This window comes from Malaya genurostris, chromosome 3, assembly GCF_030247185.1.
Source record: "Malaya genurostris strain Urasoe2022 chromosome 3, Malgen_1.1, whole genome shotgun sequence".
In the NCBI taxonomy this organism is placed as follows: domain Eukaryota; kingdom Metazoa; phylum Arthropoda; class Insecta; order Diptera; family Culicidae; genus Malaya; species Malaya genurostris.
This window is the reverse complement of record NC_080572.1, coordinates 231,080,619-231,098,916: the sequence shown is the minus strand read 5'-3', so window position 1 is coordinate 231,098,916 and position 18,298 is coordinate 231,080,619. Positions and strand designations below refer to the sequence as shown.

The 18,298-nt window shown below is 37.3% G+C and overlaps 1 protein-coding gene across 6 annotated transcripts in view; it reads left to right on the top strand.

Annotated features, from left to right (window-relative positions):
* Positions 1–17,631, top strand: part of LOC131438928 (nuclear receptor coactivator 6) — a 49,374-nt gene extending 31,743 nt beyond the window's left edge. For all 6 annotated transcript variants that reach the window (XM_058609324.1, XM_058609323.1, XM_058609325.1 and 3 more), the window contains 6 exons: positions 389–590; positions 652–886; positions 963–1,052; positions 1,418–1,585; positions 8,525–8,753; positions 8,824–17,631. In XM_058609324.1, coding sequence (XP_058465307.1) covers positions 389–590; positions 652–886; positions 963–1,052; positions 1,418–1,585; positions 8,525–8,753; positions 8,824–9,323 — 1,424 coding nt within the window. In that variant the 3' untranslated portion in view covers positions 9,324–17,631. The remainder of the gene's footprint in view (positions 1–388; positions 591–651; positions 887–962; positions 1,053–1,417; positions 1,586–8,524; positions 8,754–8,823) is intronic.
* Positions 17,632–18,298: the final 667 nt, after the last annotated feature.

Below are 18,298 nucleotides of genomic sequence, written 5' to 3'. Positions count from 1 at the left end.
GGTCGTCACGAGTTCGAGTCTCATAAAAAAAAGTCACATGAAGTCAGCAAACTGCTCTTTTCCTCAGTAGAGCAATATGCGTTACACATGTGGCAGAGTAAAAGCTATTCCCCACGGGCCTTGTCCGCCGCGTGCCGCCGGTTGTTCCGAACCCCCCCATGTCAGTCGTTCTGACTGACAACCTCGGGCAACACTGGTGCTGGTTGGATTTTCGTGGTTTGGGATCAAATCGTTTCAGAGAGTTTGCCATCTGGCCTCCATTCAATCCGGTTGGCACTAGAATTGAAACAGACAAAAAACTTTTTATTATAATTTTTTTAAGCCTTTTAAATTTGAGCAAAACAATATTCACTGTCAACAATTTTGTCACACTGTCTAATTGATACAGAATTCCTCAGCGCCTATCAGATCGAGAACAACAGCATCAGCCTCCAGCCACGTGGGCTAATCAACCGGTCCAACTACTGCTACATCAATGCCATCCTGCAAGCTCTGGTAGCTTGTCCGCCATTCTATCATCTGATGCGGGCCATTCGTTCGCTCCCGGCGGCCAGAAACAGCAAGCACCCGAAGCCGTTCATCGATGCCATGTAAGATCTGTCTGATTCAATCCAAACGGACTCTAATAGTGCCATTCTTTTGTTGTTTTAGGACCGTTCTGGTATCAGAATTTTCCACACTAACACCGCGTTCCAAGGTACAGCGCGATAAATCCAAAAAGGACGAGACTCCAGAAATTCAGTACGATTCCCCACTGGAACCGGTGATGATTCACAAAATCTTAAGCCTACTTCGGTCGGATATATTCCAAGTCGAAGGTCGTCAGGAGGATGCCGAAGAATTTCTCGGTTGCGTTTTGAATCGGCTCAACGATGAAATGCTGGAGGTTAGTAGTAATTGACTGTTTGGTAGCGTGAAATAGATTCGCCGATTTAACTGACGTTATATCATTTTATCCACAGTTAATGAAACTCAGCAAGAACGAGTCCGAAGTGAACGGTGAGGATACGTCAAATGGAGAAGTGCACGGTGATGACCAGGATGATTGGAAGGTAAGCTCGTAAAAGTTTCAGTAGCGTCACACGATAAAGCAATGTCTTGTTGTGTATCGCCGCCTTCTCAACGCAGCCGCCGTTGGTTCGAGTCCAACGAATATATTTTCTTTCCATAGACACACAACACCCTCCACCCCACCATCCTTAAGCCGGCAGAGATTGAGTTTTCAATCTCATAATCTGTGGCATATGGTGGGGAAATTACACTCTCGCCTGTGTGTAAGATGACAATCAAGGAACCAATGATTCCTTGTCATCTAAGATTGGCGAGAAACAGTTTTTTCTCTTCTTCTCCATTCCCCCCCAATCAATCAATCAACACTCAATATTTTTTTTCAATAAAAATATTCGTATGTTTTCAGGTCATCCGTGGCAACCGGAACAAGGGCACTGTCACCCGGACTACTGATTTCGGCCGATCGCCGATCAGTGACATCTTCGGTGGAAAACTGCGATCACGTGTGCACCGCGAGGGAGATCACGCGACTGACAACATCCAGCCGTTCTTTACGTTGCAGCTCGATATCGAGGTTAGTAGTAGCGCTTTTAATAATAGCAGCAGCAGCAGATGGTCGATGTCGGTAAAGTAGATGCAAATTGTGTGCGCTTCACTTTTTCGAGCAAATCGACAAATGAGTCGATCGTTCATGATCAGGTGTTTTTATTATAACAACTCTCAGCATATGTTTGCAAAAGAAATGCTTGGTTTTAATCTATTTAAGAATGGGTTTTGCTGCAATTACTTCAATGGCACATACTGAAATTTGAATGTTTGCTTTGTTTTCTATTTATAGCCCAGTTGTGTATCTACGACTATGGGCTGAGTATGCTTTTGTTAAAAATTGTCTAATAGTGGTGATGTTCTTCAAATTCGCTTAGATTTACGCCGTTATGAGTTGAATAGTCGGACGGTTGATTATAGTTTAGTAGTAATTAACTGGTTACATTATGAGAAGAAATATTGCACATTTGGGATGAGGAAGAAAAATTAATCTACACTCAGACAAAATAATCGAACTTCATAAGAATAAAATATGACCTTCAGACATAGAGATAATAAATGGATTCTACAGGTTTGTCTTATGATGAAGAGAGAAAATTCTTTAATATTTTACTTCATATATTCATAAGATAGTCTTATAGAATTCATAAAAATGTTAGCAAAAATTTCGTAGCTTACGTTTTATGATAATTATTTTTGTAATATAGTAAGCTCTGTTCTGTGATTTAATTCAGCACTTGTTTAGCAAACTGGTAAAACCATTTGGAAGACAGTTTCAGTTTATTTACACTGAAACAAATCTTTAAAATGTTCCCATACTGAAAACTAATCACATCACATACATTTTCGATTTTAGCGATTCGTGGTTCTTATGACTAGGGAAAACAAGTTAAATTTTTGCATCCATTAAAATAAAATTGATTTTCCTTTCAAATAATAAAATTTGTTACAAATGAAATAATTATTATTATTTCTTCGCGTTGCGCCTTCGGCCCGTCAGTGCTTAAAGCAGTTCAAACTGAACTGCCATCTCGTGCTTAGCAGTTCAATTTAAACCGCTAAGCAGACGCAAAGTTTGCACTATTTATGCAACCCTCAAATAATATTGCACAAGTGCTATATTATTTCTGACGTCTCAGGCGTAAACGAGTGACGGCTTATTACTGGCCATCGCAGAATGTGAACATTTAGGGGTTTTGTTAGTTTGTGCAAAAAGCACATATTTTGTTTCTATTTCTTCGCTAATTATTAATGTTTTCGGATCCAACAGCATTCTTTCCTCGTATACTTTTTTGGCATGACTAAGTCATAAGACAAAATGCGGACATTCTCACATTACGGACTTTTGATGAAATACACGAAGCGAATAATTATAACATGCATAGATAATAATTGAGACAATCTTAAGACTGCTTATGAAAATCTCTACCTCTCAATGGAATTGATTTCTGCTTTGTTTATAAGCCTTAGTCTTATGAAACTCTTACTTGCTTTTCCCTCGGTGTATTGTTCCATTTTTTGTCGGTGTCATTCAGAAGATAGTGCACCAATTCCAGAAATGGCTAGCAAGTCTTCAGTTGTGTAGGTCAGACTTCATTTGGATGAAGCTTTTTGCCTTTCTTATATAGAAAGGTTATATTGTTTATTCAATAATATAATTTTTAAGGCACGCTGCTTATGCTCTAAGATGCCAAGGGTAATAAAGATTATGTAAAAACCGATTTTTTGAACGATGCCCGTAAGGCATCTCACAAACTTATCTTCAAATGAAAGGTATAATTGTCTCATATAAAGTTGTTGAATTTTATTTCGATCCGCCTTCCAGTTCCGGAGTTACAGGATTAGTTAGTTTTCAGAAAGGTTTCATAGCCCCATACAGAACTTCCAATTTTCATCCGGATCCAAGTTCCGGTTCCTGAAATTATGTTAAAAACTCGATATCGTCACTAAAAGCGGCGAAACAAAAAATTCTAATTTGGCTTCGAAACCACTCCAATCGGTAGCCATTATCAGTAGACGACCAAACAAACCGATTCCGGCTGTCCTGGTTCAGGGTTTCCAATTCCGCAAGCACCGGAAATATTGATCATATATTCCAAAATGAATTTCACTCACTTTTCTCAGTGATGGCTTGACCGATTTTCACAAACTTCGGTTTAAATAAAAAATCTTGTCTGTCCTCGGCATCTTAGAGCTTAAGCAATGTGCCTTTAAACTTATATTATTGAATAAAAGAAACCATTTCTGTCTATAAAAGGTCTTGTGGTCCCACATTGAATTCCTGAATTTCATCCGGATCTGACATCCTGTTCCGGAATTACAGGTTGAAATATTTATACCGTCACTAAAAGCGGCGAAGTTAAATACCTAAAATAATTTCTAAACTTGCCTCAAAATTATTCCAATCGGTAGTCATTATTAGTAAACGATCAAACAGATTAATTTTGGCTTTCCTGGTTACCGGTGTTCGACTAACGACCGGAGATTGTAGCCATAGAATAAAAATGGATCTCAGTCACTTTTCTTGAACCGACGACCTTGGTTATACCGGCTCTCGATTTCGGAAGTATTTGCAATGGTGGAACTCACTTCGTTTTCTTAGAGACGGCCTAACCGATCTGAGTACTTTTTCTCTCTGTAGGTTATACTAGTTTACAAACAAACCTTTTTGTTTTCGAAGAATCAAAGAAAATTCCGAAGAAAAGAATTTGGCTCAAAGGGTAAGATAAAAAATTTTCACGTCGCTATAACTGCGGTATACTCAAGTCTTTTCTATGCGAATTTTTAAAGTTTCGCGATCCTTTTAAAAGAATTTTCTAAGTTATGCGATTTTTTTTATACTGCGAATTTTTGAAGGCCTAGTCTTGCCTTAGAAATACACGATACGTCAAGATCTGCTGTTATCTCTAAAAATAGCATTTGAAAAAAAAAATGATTCTCCAGGTCACTGGGAATTTTAGTTTGATTTTTTTGAGTCGATTTTTTTGGAATTTTTTTATTTCGAGTCATTTTCAGATCTCGACGTTTCGTGCATTCTTTTTGCCTTTCTCATATAGAAAGGTTATGCAATCACTGTGAAAACCGACTTTTGATCCAAGGCCAAGCAGGACCGAGGGTCATGTACCATTCGACTCAGTCCGTCGAGTACGCAAAATGTCTGTGTGTATGTAACGTTTTTTGCACTAACTTTTCTCGGAGATGGCTAGATTGATTTTCACAAACTTAGATTCAAATTCATTTGGATCCGAACTTTTATACCATCACTTAGAGGGGCGAAACAAAACACGAAAAAAGAATTCTAAACTGACCCCAAAACTACTTCATTCAATAGTCATTATCAATAGACGGTCAAACAAACTGATTTCGGCTATCCTGGTTCCTAGTTTCCGATTCCGGAGGCACAGGAAATAGTGGTCATGTTTTCTGAAATGGATCTCACTCACTTTTCTCACGAATGGTTTGACAAATTTTCACAAATTTAGGTTTTAATGGAAGGTTCTGTGGTCTTGTACGAAATTCCTGAATTTCATCCGAATCCAACATCTGATTTTGGATGTATAAAGTATGTAAAAAATTTTATACCATCACTTAAAGGGGCGAAACAAAAAACGTGAAAATTTCTAAATCGGCCAAAAACTACTCCAATCGGTAGTCGTTATCAGTAAACGGTCAACTCAAACAATTCCGGTTAATCTTTCAAGAATCGAAAAAAGAACTATTTTGAAGAATACCACAGTATTATATATGATAGTATGCTTGATATGAGAAAGGCATCATTACACCACTAGGTGGATTAAAACAGGTTTTATGTTAATTTTCGAAGTGCGCTTTCTTATGCATTTTTTCGGTGCATACCCATTTTAGGGTGCGTAAGATTTTACCGTACATTTCTAAAAATAGTTTGTAATAAAAAATGCAATGGCATACCTTCAGGCGATTTCACTTCAAATTAAAAAAAACATCCAGTTGCCGTAATGGGACTCGAAAGCGGGAAGATTTGGATTACCCACTAAAACTTCAAACACTGGAGACTGTGGAAATCCCTTACGATATTTTGATAATTTTTTTGGACAAGTAAATCTGACTCAAATTTTTACCCATTGCAAGCAGTACATTGATGATACTCAACACGGGTTTATGCCGAAGCGTAACATCGTACGTAACAAACACTACATCAGACGGCGCTTTCGATAAAACCAATCATGACATCACAATTGCAGAATTAGATCGACTCTGTTTTAGTGCAAACGTCATTCAATGGATACAATCATATCTCAGCAATCGACGATTTACTATCAAAATTGACGATTGTGTTTCCGAAGAATTTTTTGCAACGTCTGGAACTTTACAGGGGAGTCATCTTGGCCCTTTGATTTTCTTACTGTACTTCAACGATTTAAATCTTTGTCTGGATTGACCACGAGTTTATTTCTCTGATGACATCAAGATCTATCATACCATCCGCAGCTCAGAGAGATGCGACATTCCTTCAACGGTAATTGGATCCTTGCGGGTTGCTGAAAAACCAATCAAATGATAGTGAATCCAGAAAAATGCTCAATCATTACGTTCACAAGGAAAAAGTTACCGTTCAAATTCGAATAATATCTTGAAGGATTCATGATTAGTAGATCGACATTCGTCAAAATTTGTGGTGTCTTTCTCGATAAGCAGTTATCATTTTGACAGCACATTACCAACGTTGTTGCGAAAGCTTCTCGCAGCTTGGGATTCATATTTAGATTGGCTAAGCACTTCACTGATATTTGTTGTCTAAAGTTTCTATACTGTTCATTCGTTCGTTCTACTCTGAAATATTGCTCAGTAGTGCGAAAATCAATGGAGATCATAAAATAGAATCGGCACAACGTTTTTTTCTTGGTCAATTACCTTGGAATAATCCTCATAGACTGCGATGATAGTCGCGGATTGCTGATTGGTCTTGACACAGTACAAGTACGACGAGAGCTGTCGCGTGCTTTTATGATAGTCGATGTTTTGAATGATGGGATTGACTGTCCCGCTTTTCACCGTGAGGCTAATATCAATATTCGTTCTCGTGCTCTCCGTAACAACAGTTCAATCGTGTATCATGTGGATTAACAATACAATACAAGCCAACTTTTTACTTAACATTAGAAATCATTAGGACTGTAATGTGCCTGTTAATTTCACAATAATAAATAAATAAAGAAATATACTTCACATAACAATGACGCGTTCCACAATTTGTCACATATATGATAGACGCTTATGTGAAGTCCACGTAGTTGTAAAAATGTAAAGTAGTGTTGGTAAAATCATGATCAGAAAAAGCTCATTTCATTATCACTCGTGAAAAAATCAGGTCAAGAGATTTTCTAGAAAAAAACTCAGTGACTGAAAAAATCACTTCCGATATTTTTATTCATGAAACAAACATCCACACAACTCTGAGCCTCGAAGTTCACAAGTGATTTTTCGTGTCAGCGAAATTTGACGACGAATATTCATCCGAAGAAATATGGCTAAAGAGATAATCGAAAAGCAGAAGTGTCTCCGATGATATTTCGATGCTGCATATCCACTAAGCTACAGTTCGACACTAAAGTGATTTAACTATCATTTTTTTTTCAACAATATAATTCTCTGCTGAATAAACTCGCAACTGAACCGCAACTGAGAATTAATAACTGTGATATTTTCGAACGTAGGGTGGTGAAAAATATTGAACAACAATATTTTTTTCCACATTCCAAACAGTGATTATGGTGACGGAAGGCTGCTTCAGTTCACTGTCATATTACACTGCACTATTTAGATTGAACCCAATAAACCGCTATTTAGCATGAATTTTATTCATTGAAGTAACAGGAGCGCAGCATTATCAACATGTCTCGAACACACAGAATGCGCTGCGTTTGACTAGCGCCGGTGAATTGGAATAGCGGTAGTCTGCGCTCCTGTTACTTCTGCGTATGATGTTCAAGCTAAATTAGCTAATATTTTTAATTAGTTGTTAACATGAATTGTGATTGTTTCTATTAATGTTTTTATTGTCATTCGAGCTATTATTAATCACAGCACTTGCTGCTTTTATTAACGATATTACTCCACCACCACGCTAGTGCCGAATAAATTTCAAACACATCACCACTATTGATTCACTTATCAATTACGAATAATGAACATTTTCAGAAAAATTCATTTCCGATATATTCAATGTGCGCACGTTTTCTTAAATATCACCGAGGAGAATGTTTGCTATCGAATTTTTCACAACTGATTTTTGCTATCAGTTCCAGTGAGAATCACGTCGTCAAAAGATCAGTACTGGACTTTTCAGCAGTGAGTTTCCTGATCGATGATTTATTTTGTCTAAAAATCACTTGTGTAAAATTTCAGTCGCTATTTTCAAAATTTTGTTTTTTTTTCAACACTGGTAAAGAATGTACATTCTAATATTGATTCATGTCATTCATGAACGTGAACCCGTTTTCCATGTTGAAATCATTTTAAACTCGTTAATTTCTGAATGTCTCACATTGAAGGAATTTATCATTTATCCTTAACCAGCGTTTTTTTTATTGTACATATCCAAAGCAATACATTGATCATTTATTTATTGTAAAATCAACAGAAATATGGTTGCTCTTATGATAATTTCTAGTAATAAGCAAAAAGTTGGCTTGTATTGTGAAAGGTTGAAGTCGAACTCAGATGATACTTGATTGAACTATTTTTGTAAGCCAAACATGGTGGCACCGTTAATTTCATAATTTTTGCAACGGAGAGATCAATCGAAGTGTCATAGTGACTTTTCTCGCGTAGAAGTGTAGTCGGTCTCGAGATATTAGGTCATGAACTTAGTTTTTTGTTGAATTGCGTCGTTACAGTTATTTTGAATGAAATATACAATAACCTACAATTATTTATCGCACTGCGAATAAAAATTCTCATTTTAATGGGTATGTTTTGTTTTCCACAGAAAGCCGCCTCGGTAAAAGATGCTCTCGATTTGCTCGTCGGAAAGGATCAGCTGGAAGGCGTTACCTGTTCGAAAACCAAGCAGGAAATAGCCGCTTGGCAGCAGGTTACTCTCGAGGAACTGCCAATCGTAATGGTTTTGCATCTGAAGTGCTTCGATTACAAGTTGGACGGCTGCACCAAGATCCTGAAGACACTGGAGTTCCCGATCGAGCTCAAAATTGATTCCAGTAAGTGCCTAGAGGCAACAACTTCACATTATTATTAATGCTTCAATGAATACGACTGTTTCCTTTGCAGAACTCATGTCATCGAAGGGTAAGACCTATACTGCGAAGCAAAAGCAGTACAAATTATTTGCGGTGGTGTACCACGACGGGAAGGAGGCCTCCAAGGGACACTACATAACGGACGTATTCCATGCCGGGTACGGTAGCTGGATACGGTACGATGACAGTACGGTCAAAGCTGTTCCGGAGTTCAACGTTCTGCACCCGAAAGCCCCACGGGTACCGTATCTGTTGTACTATAGGCGACTTGATACCCACTATCATGGTGGTGGTGGTGGTAGCAGTAGTGGTAGTGGCACAACTACAGCTGGCAATAGCGGTGCTGTTACTACAAGCGGAAGTTCTACAGTCGTAGCACCTGGCTACGCTGGTGGAAATAACAATAACAATACTAACAACAACAACAATAATAATAACAACAGCAGCAGTGGAGGCAGCAGCAATTACAGTTCTAGTGGTAATAGCTATAACAGTGCATCCAGTGGCTACGGTGGCAGTAGTGCGAAGTGAATGGTAGTAGTGGATGTCTAACAAAAAAAAACTGTAAAACTGCCATCCTTCCGAACGAAGGTAAACCGGCGCGGTTGAAGCAAGTGTTAGAAGTTAACGAGAAAGACGTTTTTTATCTAGTTGTAAGTTTGTGAGTGTGTATGGTCGCCATTGATTTGCGTATTTTCTGCACAATTTTTGATCGTTGTGAACAGTGGTTGTTTTGAGAAATTTGTGTGTGACACGTTGAGAGCACCGCGATAAGATCGCAAACGTCAACGAAAAAATTACATCCAACTAGGAATTAGCAGCAAACTAAGAAACAAACAAACAAACAAAAAAAACGAAAACAGATTACATCAAAGAGGCGAGAAAAATTTGTTATTGTATCTTACGTAATCACGTTTTTTCCCAATTTGTTACTCATTTTTACTAGGTTTGGATTTATACATTTAATCAACAATATTGTTCTAATTCTCTTAGTAGGGTAGCTTCATTCTTTTTTTAGCGATAACCTATGTATCTCTTATCGGTGCAAACGCACTGCAATGGAAATATTTTCTTCGATAGTACATAGTCCTTAGCAGGAGCTTTCACACAGTTTTTCTTCTTCATTATTTTATTTGTGGCTACGCGCATACGATGGATTATATCTTTCCATTTAAATACGATACGAAGTAGTTTAGAATTAAAGTTCGTTTAGACATTGCCATGCATCATCCGCAAGTGGCAGTGAAATGTTGTCTAACGCCATAAGTGTGTTCGTCAGTTACATACACACACACACTTATGGCGTTGGAAAATTGAACCAGGTCAACGGCAACAACAGTAGGTGTTGTTTAATTTTATTACAACCTAATTCAAACTATTCTTTACGTTAGTCACATAACTATTCATTTGATATGTAAGCTTTTGAAACCCCCCTCCCCCCAGCTAAGAATAAAAAGTGGAAGTAGAGTAAAAACAATCCTTATGAAAAATAGAAAAAAAAAACTGAACCGTAGATAGATTCATCCCAATCCGGGTATCCCGCTCTCGGATGAGGATGCAATTCACGAGTGTAAATAGCAATGTATTCACAAACACTATGAAACAAAAAGTCTGTAAATAGAAGATAGAGTTCGAATGGGCGTCGTGTTGGCAGAAGGCAAGTTAGTGTTAACAAAATGCTTTGGTCGTAGAATGCGTTCATATAACATATAGATCGAGAATCAGACAGCAGATATGTAACGAAAAGGAGCTTGAGACAAAAAAAAATTACTGAAGCGAAGTTTGCACATTTTTTTTATTGTTACAAAATTACGGAAATATAACATAACCTGTGGCCGTTTTGTTTATTGCGTATAAGAGAGCGAGAGAAGAGTAATCATCTAGGCTTTTATTTATCTAAATTGTTCCAACTGTTCCGGAGATCCAAACTAACCCCACACTCATTCACACACACACAGTCAGTGGCAAAACAAAAATGCTTGCAGTATGCAGATGCACAGAGAAAAATATCTGGTAGTGTAGTAAGTGTGTCAAAACTGGTAATCGGTATATCGGTACTGATTATAGTATAGGGTTTAACGTGTTTGTAGGATGTTGTACTGCATAGTCATTTAGGGGAAATAGAGTGTTGTCGTACTGCGCGAAAAGCAAAACAAACAAACAAAAAATAACATTATTATATATACCCCGATAAGATAGAATATTTTTTTTCCTTGCAGACGGAGGGACTGATAGAGATTAACGAAGAAGAAAGTCAACCGAGTGGAAGGTGTTATCGAGATATGGGCAACGGGAAATTTTTGCATTGGTTAAGGGTTTACCGGCGATTACGCTGTTGTGTCGGCGGCGCTGCGTTCGGTGCAAAGTCATTTGGCATAATGCTTGCTTGCCATAATGATCGTTTGGCATGTGCAAAAACTTTCATTACAGTCGTAATGTGACGTAGTCACTCACACAAACTAGATCAAGGAGGTCTAAGTAGTAGTAGTCTCGCTGGCAAATTTTTGATAGATATTTAATCAATACTTTCTCGTCTACTAATGACAGTGAAATACAGCGAATTCTTATTTTCGATAAGTATTTCTGTTTTTACGACTGGTTTGCTAACCGCTGATAATATATTTATCAAATGATTTTATCCCAAATGGCGTTATGCCCAACGGCCACCACAGTATGTAATACTATGTAAAATTGATGGCAAATGACCATTATGCCAAACAGCGTAGCTTGGAAATTAATTTAATTTTCGTAACTATTTTCCATATTCGCATACTAGTTCCATATGAATTTTTATTATTTTTGGGTTAGAATAAAGATTCCACCAAAAAAAATTTATAAATTTCTTTCATTAATTATTTCATTCTAATGTTTTTTTTTCGTTTGAAAAAAAAACAAACTGAAACAGCGTAGATTTACAAACAAACACTTTTCACGAAACTGTGTTGGTTTCACACTTAGCAACGGGGTTTAGGAAAACCCGGTATAAAAACCAGGTTTGAAACTGTATTCAACAACGTTAAAACTAGATTCGAAACTAGCTCCAAAAAAAAAAAGGGTTTGGCAGCAGTTAAGGTGGGAACTGGGTTAGGTTCGGCAACAAGCGAAAACGACATAACCAAAGTATACACAATGAAGTTCTTAATTTCTTGGATTGTCGTTTTAAGATATTTTATTTGCAAGGTTGCTCTAAGTGACGGTTTGAAATTTTGAACACATTTCACTCCCTAGCTCCGGAACCGGAAGTCGGATGCTTTTAAGACTTTTCATTTGGGACACGGTTTAGCCGTCTCTGAGAAAAATGAAGGTAGTTCCGAGTTTTTGACACTATTTCCGGTATATCAGGAACCGGAAACATAAGACTTATGTAGCTAAAAATAGTTCGTTTGGTCAGCCGTTTGGACATAAAGTAAAAGTTGAAATTGTTTTAGGCCATAGGCGCCAATTCGCATCGTTAAACCATATTTGAAATAACTGGGACTGGGGACAATTTTCTAAAAATTTCAACTCTTTAACCGTCATATTGATAAAGTGGGGGTGGTTTTAATGATTTTCATTCGGTGTCTATTAATTTTCAATTGCTCCACCGAAAAAAAATCTGGGATGTTTTCGGCATTAATTTCTTGAATAAAAAAATACTTTAAAAAATTAAAACTTATTTTGTCATACATCCAATTTTTGTACCACTCTGGTTTTCTGAATAATAAATAGATCGTTTTTGGACATGTTGCTTCGGTTTCATTTTTTTTTTCAAATGTGGAAAACTACAATTTTTTAGTTTTTTTAAATGAAAAATTTACATTGGATCATGCGTCTCCATTAAAGTTCCATTAGCAGGGAACGCATTTTGCATAACTAAAAGCGGATGATTGTTTTGCTGGTATCATTTTGGTTTTCGACAGATCACGCTTGAATCGTGTCTTGTGTCATTGTTAAACTTGTTTAGTTTGGGCTATAATTTAATCATGAATTGACATTGAAACGTTTAGAGAATGGGCGCTAGCAAAGCCCACTTTTCTATCGAAAAATTGCGTTTAGCTCATTTCTTGATTGAATGGATACGTCTACAAGCAAAATTGCCGCATCTGAAGTGAAGACCAGCCAGTAGCATTGCAAGAGCTACCAATGTATCCCAAAAAAAGTCACTGTTTGGTGTGGATTATGAGCCGGTGGCATCATCGGGCCTTACTTCTTCAAAGGCGATGATGGGCGGAACATTACTGTGAATGGCGAGCGCTACCGTGTGATGATTGACGATTTCTTTGGTCCAAAACGGAAGAATTGGACATGTAGGACATGTGGCTGCAACCAAACGGTGCCACATCCCACACGGCACGCGAAACAATGACCAAATTGAGAGCCGCCTTCGGTGAACAGTTTATCTCACGTTTTGGACCCGTTTTTTTAATCGCCTAGATCGTATGATTTAACACCTTTGGACTATTTCTTGTGGGGCCATGTTAAGGCTCATGTTTACAAGGATAATCAAGCAACAAATATTGAAGCACTTATTCGTGAAATACCGGCCGATATGTTGAAAAGGGTGTGTCAAAATTGGACCTTGCGCATGAAAGATCTAAAGCGGAGCCGCGGCGAAAACAGCTTCAAACATTAAATTATTTTGATCGTTCTATCGATTCCAACAAAATTCATCAATTTTCGCATTTTTTGTGTTTTTTGAAAATCAAATCCTACCACTCTTTAACCTTTATTATAATCCCCACAAGACCTTAATTTGTAAAAATCTACTCTACCCAGTCTACTCGACGAACTGAGTCGAATGGTATACGACTCTATTCACTAGTCGATTTTGCAAGTGATTACATAACCTTTCGTAATAAAAAAACAAAAACTCCATTTGGCAATAAAATCACCGCGATTGAGTAATTCGATCGATTTGAAGTGTTTTGATCGTATGTGAAACTGGTTTTTTGTTGCGTTGCGATGTGACGATGGTATTTGGCTGATTGCACACTGATATTATCATGTTGTCTGTTGATTGACTAATGAGAGTTACTTAGGAAATGGTATTCGTAATTGATACCATTCCAATTCATATTGAAAATTTCAACAGCATTACCGACTGCCCCCTATCTCCATCGTTCACAGCGAAAAATGAAGGATAAGGAAGAGAGGAAAGGTTGATGCTTCACCTAATTTACGGAAAGACGACTACTCATCAGATTCTTCCATAGGGTGTAGAGGAGTTGTTTCTGGCGCAGGATTTACATGTAGGGTGCAACATCAAAATGCGGTTAGGTTTTGAACATATGCAGACCAAATTTAATCAGATTTTCGGTATCATTACACCTGCTGGTTGGAAATATATCTACGGATCCATTCGAAACGATAAAATTATATATTTACAAAGTCTGATTTTTCCTGTTTTTAAAACCATTCTCATGTCTCCTTCTAACAGAGACGATAATTTCATATACATAAGATCACTTTGCATTTCTACTAGTTAAACAGAGCCACTTCACACAACCAAAAAGTAACCGATTTGCACTCATTGCCATAGAGAATAGTGCTGTGCACATCAGACAATGGACCTACATCGAATTTTCTATATGCGCCGTTTGCCTCGTACGAGATCATCGGGATTCTGCTAATTTTTAGCTTAATTTTTGAGTGCTCGATGATTTTGATCAGCACATCTTACCTTCAACAACAAAAAAAAAAACGATCGTTTTCAGGGCATCCAAGAGTCTCAAAGCATTATTTCCGGAAGTATGTTTCGCATTGTTGGTGCGGCATAGATGTTCAAAACAAAAATCAACAGTGATTTTGACAATAGTTGGATAGTCCAACATCAACAATTCAAACAAATTTTGCACAGAGACTTTTTTTGAGAAGCTTAATCATTTGAGCGCTACCGTAAATTAGAGATAACTCTCTCTTATTGGTACCCTTACGTGCTACTATGACAGATGTTGTTTCAGTAGTCATTTGCATATCTGTGCGTACAGTAAACAATGTCCGCGATAATCGTTTCTCTCGCCAGCGATTTTTGAGTGCAAAAGAATCTTAATCTGCTGAAATTCATCGAGCCTGGTTAATGGGACCTACTGTAATGAGTACAGGAAATGTTAGAAAACATCGTTTCGTGATTTCAAACATGGAGAAACAAGTGTTCACGATTAGAAGGGTGATTTTGTGGAAAAGTGAAACAGATTTAATAGGAAACGATAAAAACCTGCTTCATATGATAATAATTTTATGACAAAACGTCCCCCTAATTTTCGAATATGCCTTATGAAATACAGCATTTTCTTTAGAATTTTGATAAAATTTTCATACTTTGCGTACAAAAAAAAACTGCTTCTGGTAAAATAATTGTAAAATTATTACAAAATAATAAAACGATTCTATGCGTCTTTTGTTGTGAAAATCTGAAATGTTGTCACGTTGATTTCTTCTACTTTCCGGGACAATAGCCGATTATTTTTCGGCTTCACTATCAGGTAACTTTAACCTTTCTAGTGACGAGCATTCCGGTATAAAGAAATGTATTCGCTCTCTTAAGTGACTACGGAAAGCAACCAGATTCCGAACAAAAACTTCGCCATTTACATTCACGGTGATATGATATTTGATTTTCAAATTGAAAATTGAAACATATGATCCTCGTTCGAGTAATCATTTTGTATGGAAAAATTCGAAATTCGATCCGAATACAGAATGAAAATTGTACATTCTATCGAAATATATAATTTAGAATAATTAATGCGAAATACATAATTTAAAATGGTAATTAAGATACGTTATCAGGCCCAATGATCTACTAAGCCGATGTCAATAGGTTTTTTTTCTGTTAATTTACAGCATTTTCGTGACATTCAAATTCTGCGTCAAAAGCTCTGAGCAACCAAATCCGGACTCAGAGAAACAACCCCGGAAATTTCACCTTTACCGGATGTTTGACAGTGGGCTGAACGAAATCGTCACTGTTTCCCAACCAGACATGCTACCTTCGTATTCACATCCAAAAAGTTGTTTCATCCTGGAAAATTTTGTTCGGTCAAGCGGAATCCTCCGTTCGGCTTATGTAATTTCCAAATAGGTTGTGTTACGCAGAATTTTCGAGCATGTAGAACAATTCGATGCTCAAACTACAGTTTTTTTCCGTGTGGGACTGGTAAGTAAGTGTGAGTAGATTAATATCCAGCAACGATTTATGCTAAAAGTCATCGAACGGAATTCATTCAGGGGGTTTCGGTACCACGTGGGTAACCGGTTTGTGCTTAGTGCACATGACTATTTTACTTTTTTTTGCGTTTCGTCTTCGACTCATCAGTGCATTAGCAGTTTGTATTGAACTGCTAAAGCCACCTCACGGTTTATCACAAACCGCTAAGTGAACGCGAATTTAATGCTATTTTCAAAACATTTTGCATTCAAAGGCAAATAAAAAGACTGTTTTGGATAGAACCAAAAGCGTATAAAATCAAAAATGAAATTTTATTTCCTAGCTAGGCCCAGTGCGAATTCCTTCCACCCGGTTGAACCAAACGATTGGACAAGCAGTTTACTGAACCGCTAGGGCTGTGTATAATATTAACCAATAGTAGTGTAGAGAACTAAGACAAACTTCTAATTTTAAACCACACACTATACTAGCGCTAACGTAAGAAACAAAACAATATAAGTGAGTAGCAGCAGAGATAGATCGAAACGTCAGCCTAAGGCTATGGTCATGTCACTGTAGAGCAACAATAATAATTCAGCCGATCAGCAAAAGCATTATGCAACAGCGAAAGCATCCAACATCCAATCACTGGTCGTTTGTTGTAAGGTATGGCAGTCCAGTGGCTGCTTTAATTCGAGCTTCTCGGATAGCTCAGAGTACCAGACAGTGAACCGCAGTGCAACCAACAATATTTGTCACGCAGTATACTAGCCAAAATAATGTTAGTTAATAAGGGAAAACAAAACAGCAATTCCGTTTTGCTTTCGGGTTTGTCGTCAGCCCAACATTAATCCTTCAGTCCGATGCAGAACAAACCGAAAACAACACGCTAAACATGATAAACAGGCAGTTGCGTTGCGGTAGACTTTTTTCTATTAGACTAATGCCGAATCATGCTGCCTAGTGCCAGCAGATGTGTAGGAGCTCTAGGGATTTTTCGTTGTTCTCGTGCCGAAGAAAAAGATCACACAAATGCAATGGAATGCAAATTGGTACGTTCAGTAGATAAGTGCACTTATTAAGAATTAAAAGTGATTTATTCAGAAAAAAGCAAGCAGCAAAAGGCATTCGAAAAAAATAAGAAAAAAAAACGATAAAAAAACAAAGCATAGGTGTGACTAGTACCCTCCCTCCCCCCCCCCCCCCCCACATACATTAACCGAGCAGTTAATCTAATCTGGTGACATGGAAAATGCTAAGCTTAGGGATTATTTTCATTTATCTATTAGACGACTTTCTAATTCAGTTATACAAACACTACGGAACGGACGTGTAAATGAAGGAAATGGTACTGAGAGTGAGTTTGTTTTTTGTTTTCCCATTGATCATTATTGCTATACATACTATTCTAAGTTATAAGAAATGTAATTGAGTAATACGTTGCCTTAAGTTCATCCACACATTACCAAGTATAGAACTAAACTATTTTTATTTGATATAGATTTTTTTCTCCAAATTGTATAAACATTTAGACCAAAAAAAAGTAAAAAAAGAGTACTCACGTATTAGGAAAGAAATAGCCATCTGAAAATATACACAATCCCAAAATCGTCTAACCAAACTATGAAATATCTGGCAGTTGCATGCGAGTGAAATCGGCGGATAAAAATGATACACAAGGAATAAATCTTAGAATATTTAATATACACCATTCGCTTTCTTTGTTTTTTTTTATCTCACAAACTTCCCTTCGTTTTGATATTTTTGCTGTTCGAAAATGCTCTTACTGATTGCCAAGAATCTACGCGAATAGTAAATTTCACTTCACTGTCAGGAATTTTTCCCTCTCTCCTCTAAAGCTACACGGATCGAGTTCGAGTGAATTTCCATATAAAAGCATCACTCGATCGAATTACAGAATGCAACATTCGCCCTTATTCTGAATAACGGCGTATTGTTTTTTTTTCGAACGAATATGGTTCGGTCGAATCCTAGCTACCTTTGATCTTGCTAGCGTTATTAGGAATACGAATGAAATACGATCAAAAAAACGATACGTCGTTATTCAGAATAAGGGTGATTATCACCCCTATTCTGTGTTTCGATCGAATCGGATTTTTTCGAACGAATGTAAAAATTTTCATTCTGCGCAGAATGCAAAATTTCGTATTCGATCGAAACAATCCAATTCGAACTAAATGCAGAATCGGGGTCTGATTCTTGAGGAATACCTTACCTCTGTCTTTCTGATACGACATGATCGCACCTACGGAGAGTTATGTCATTAATGGGAAAATAAAGGGAGCTCTTTTAGGTTTTTTTTTTCAATAGCGATTACTCTATTGTCTGAAGGTTGTTTTAACAGTGTAAGGTGACGTCT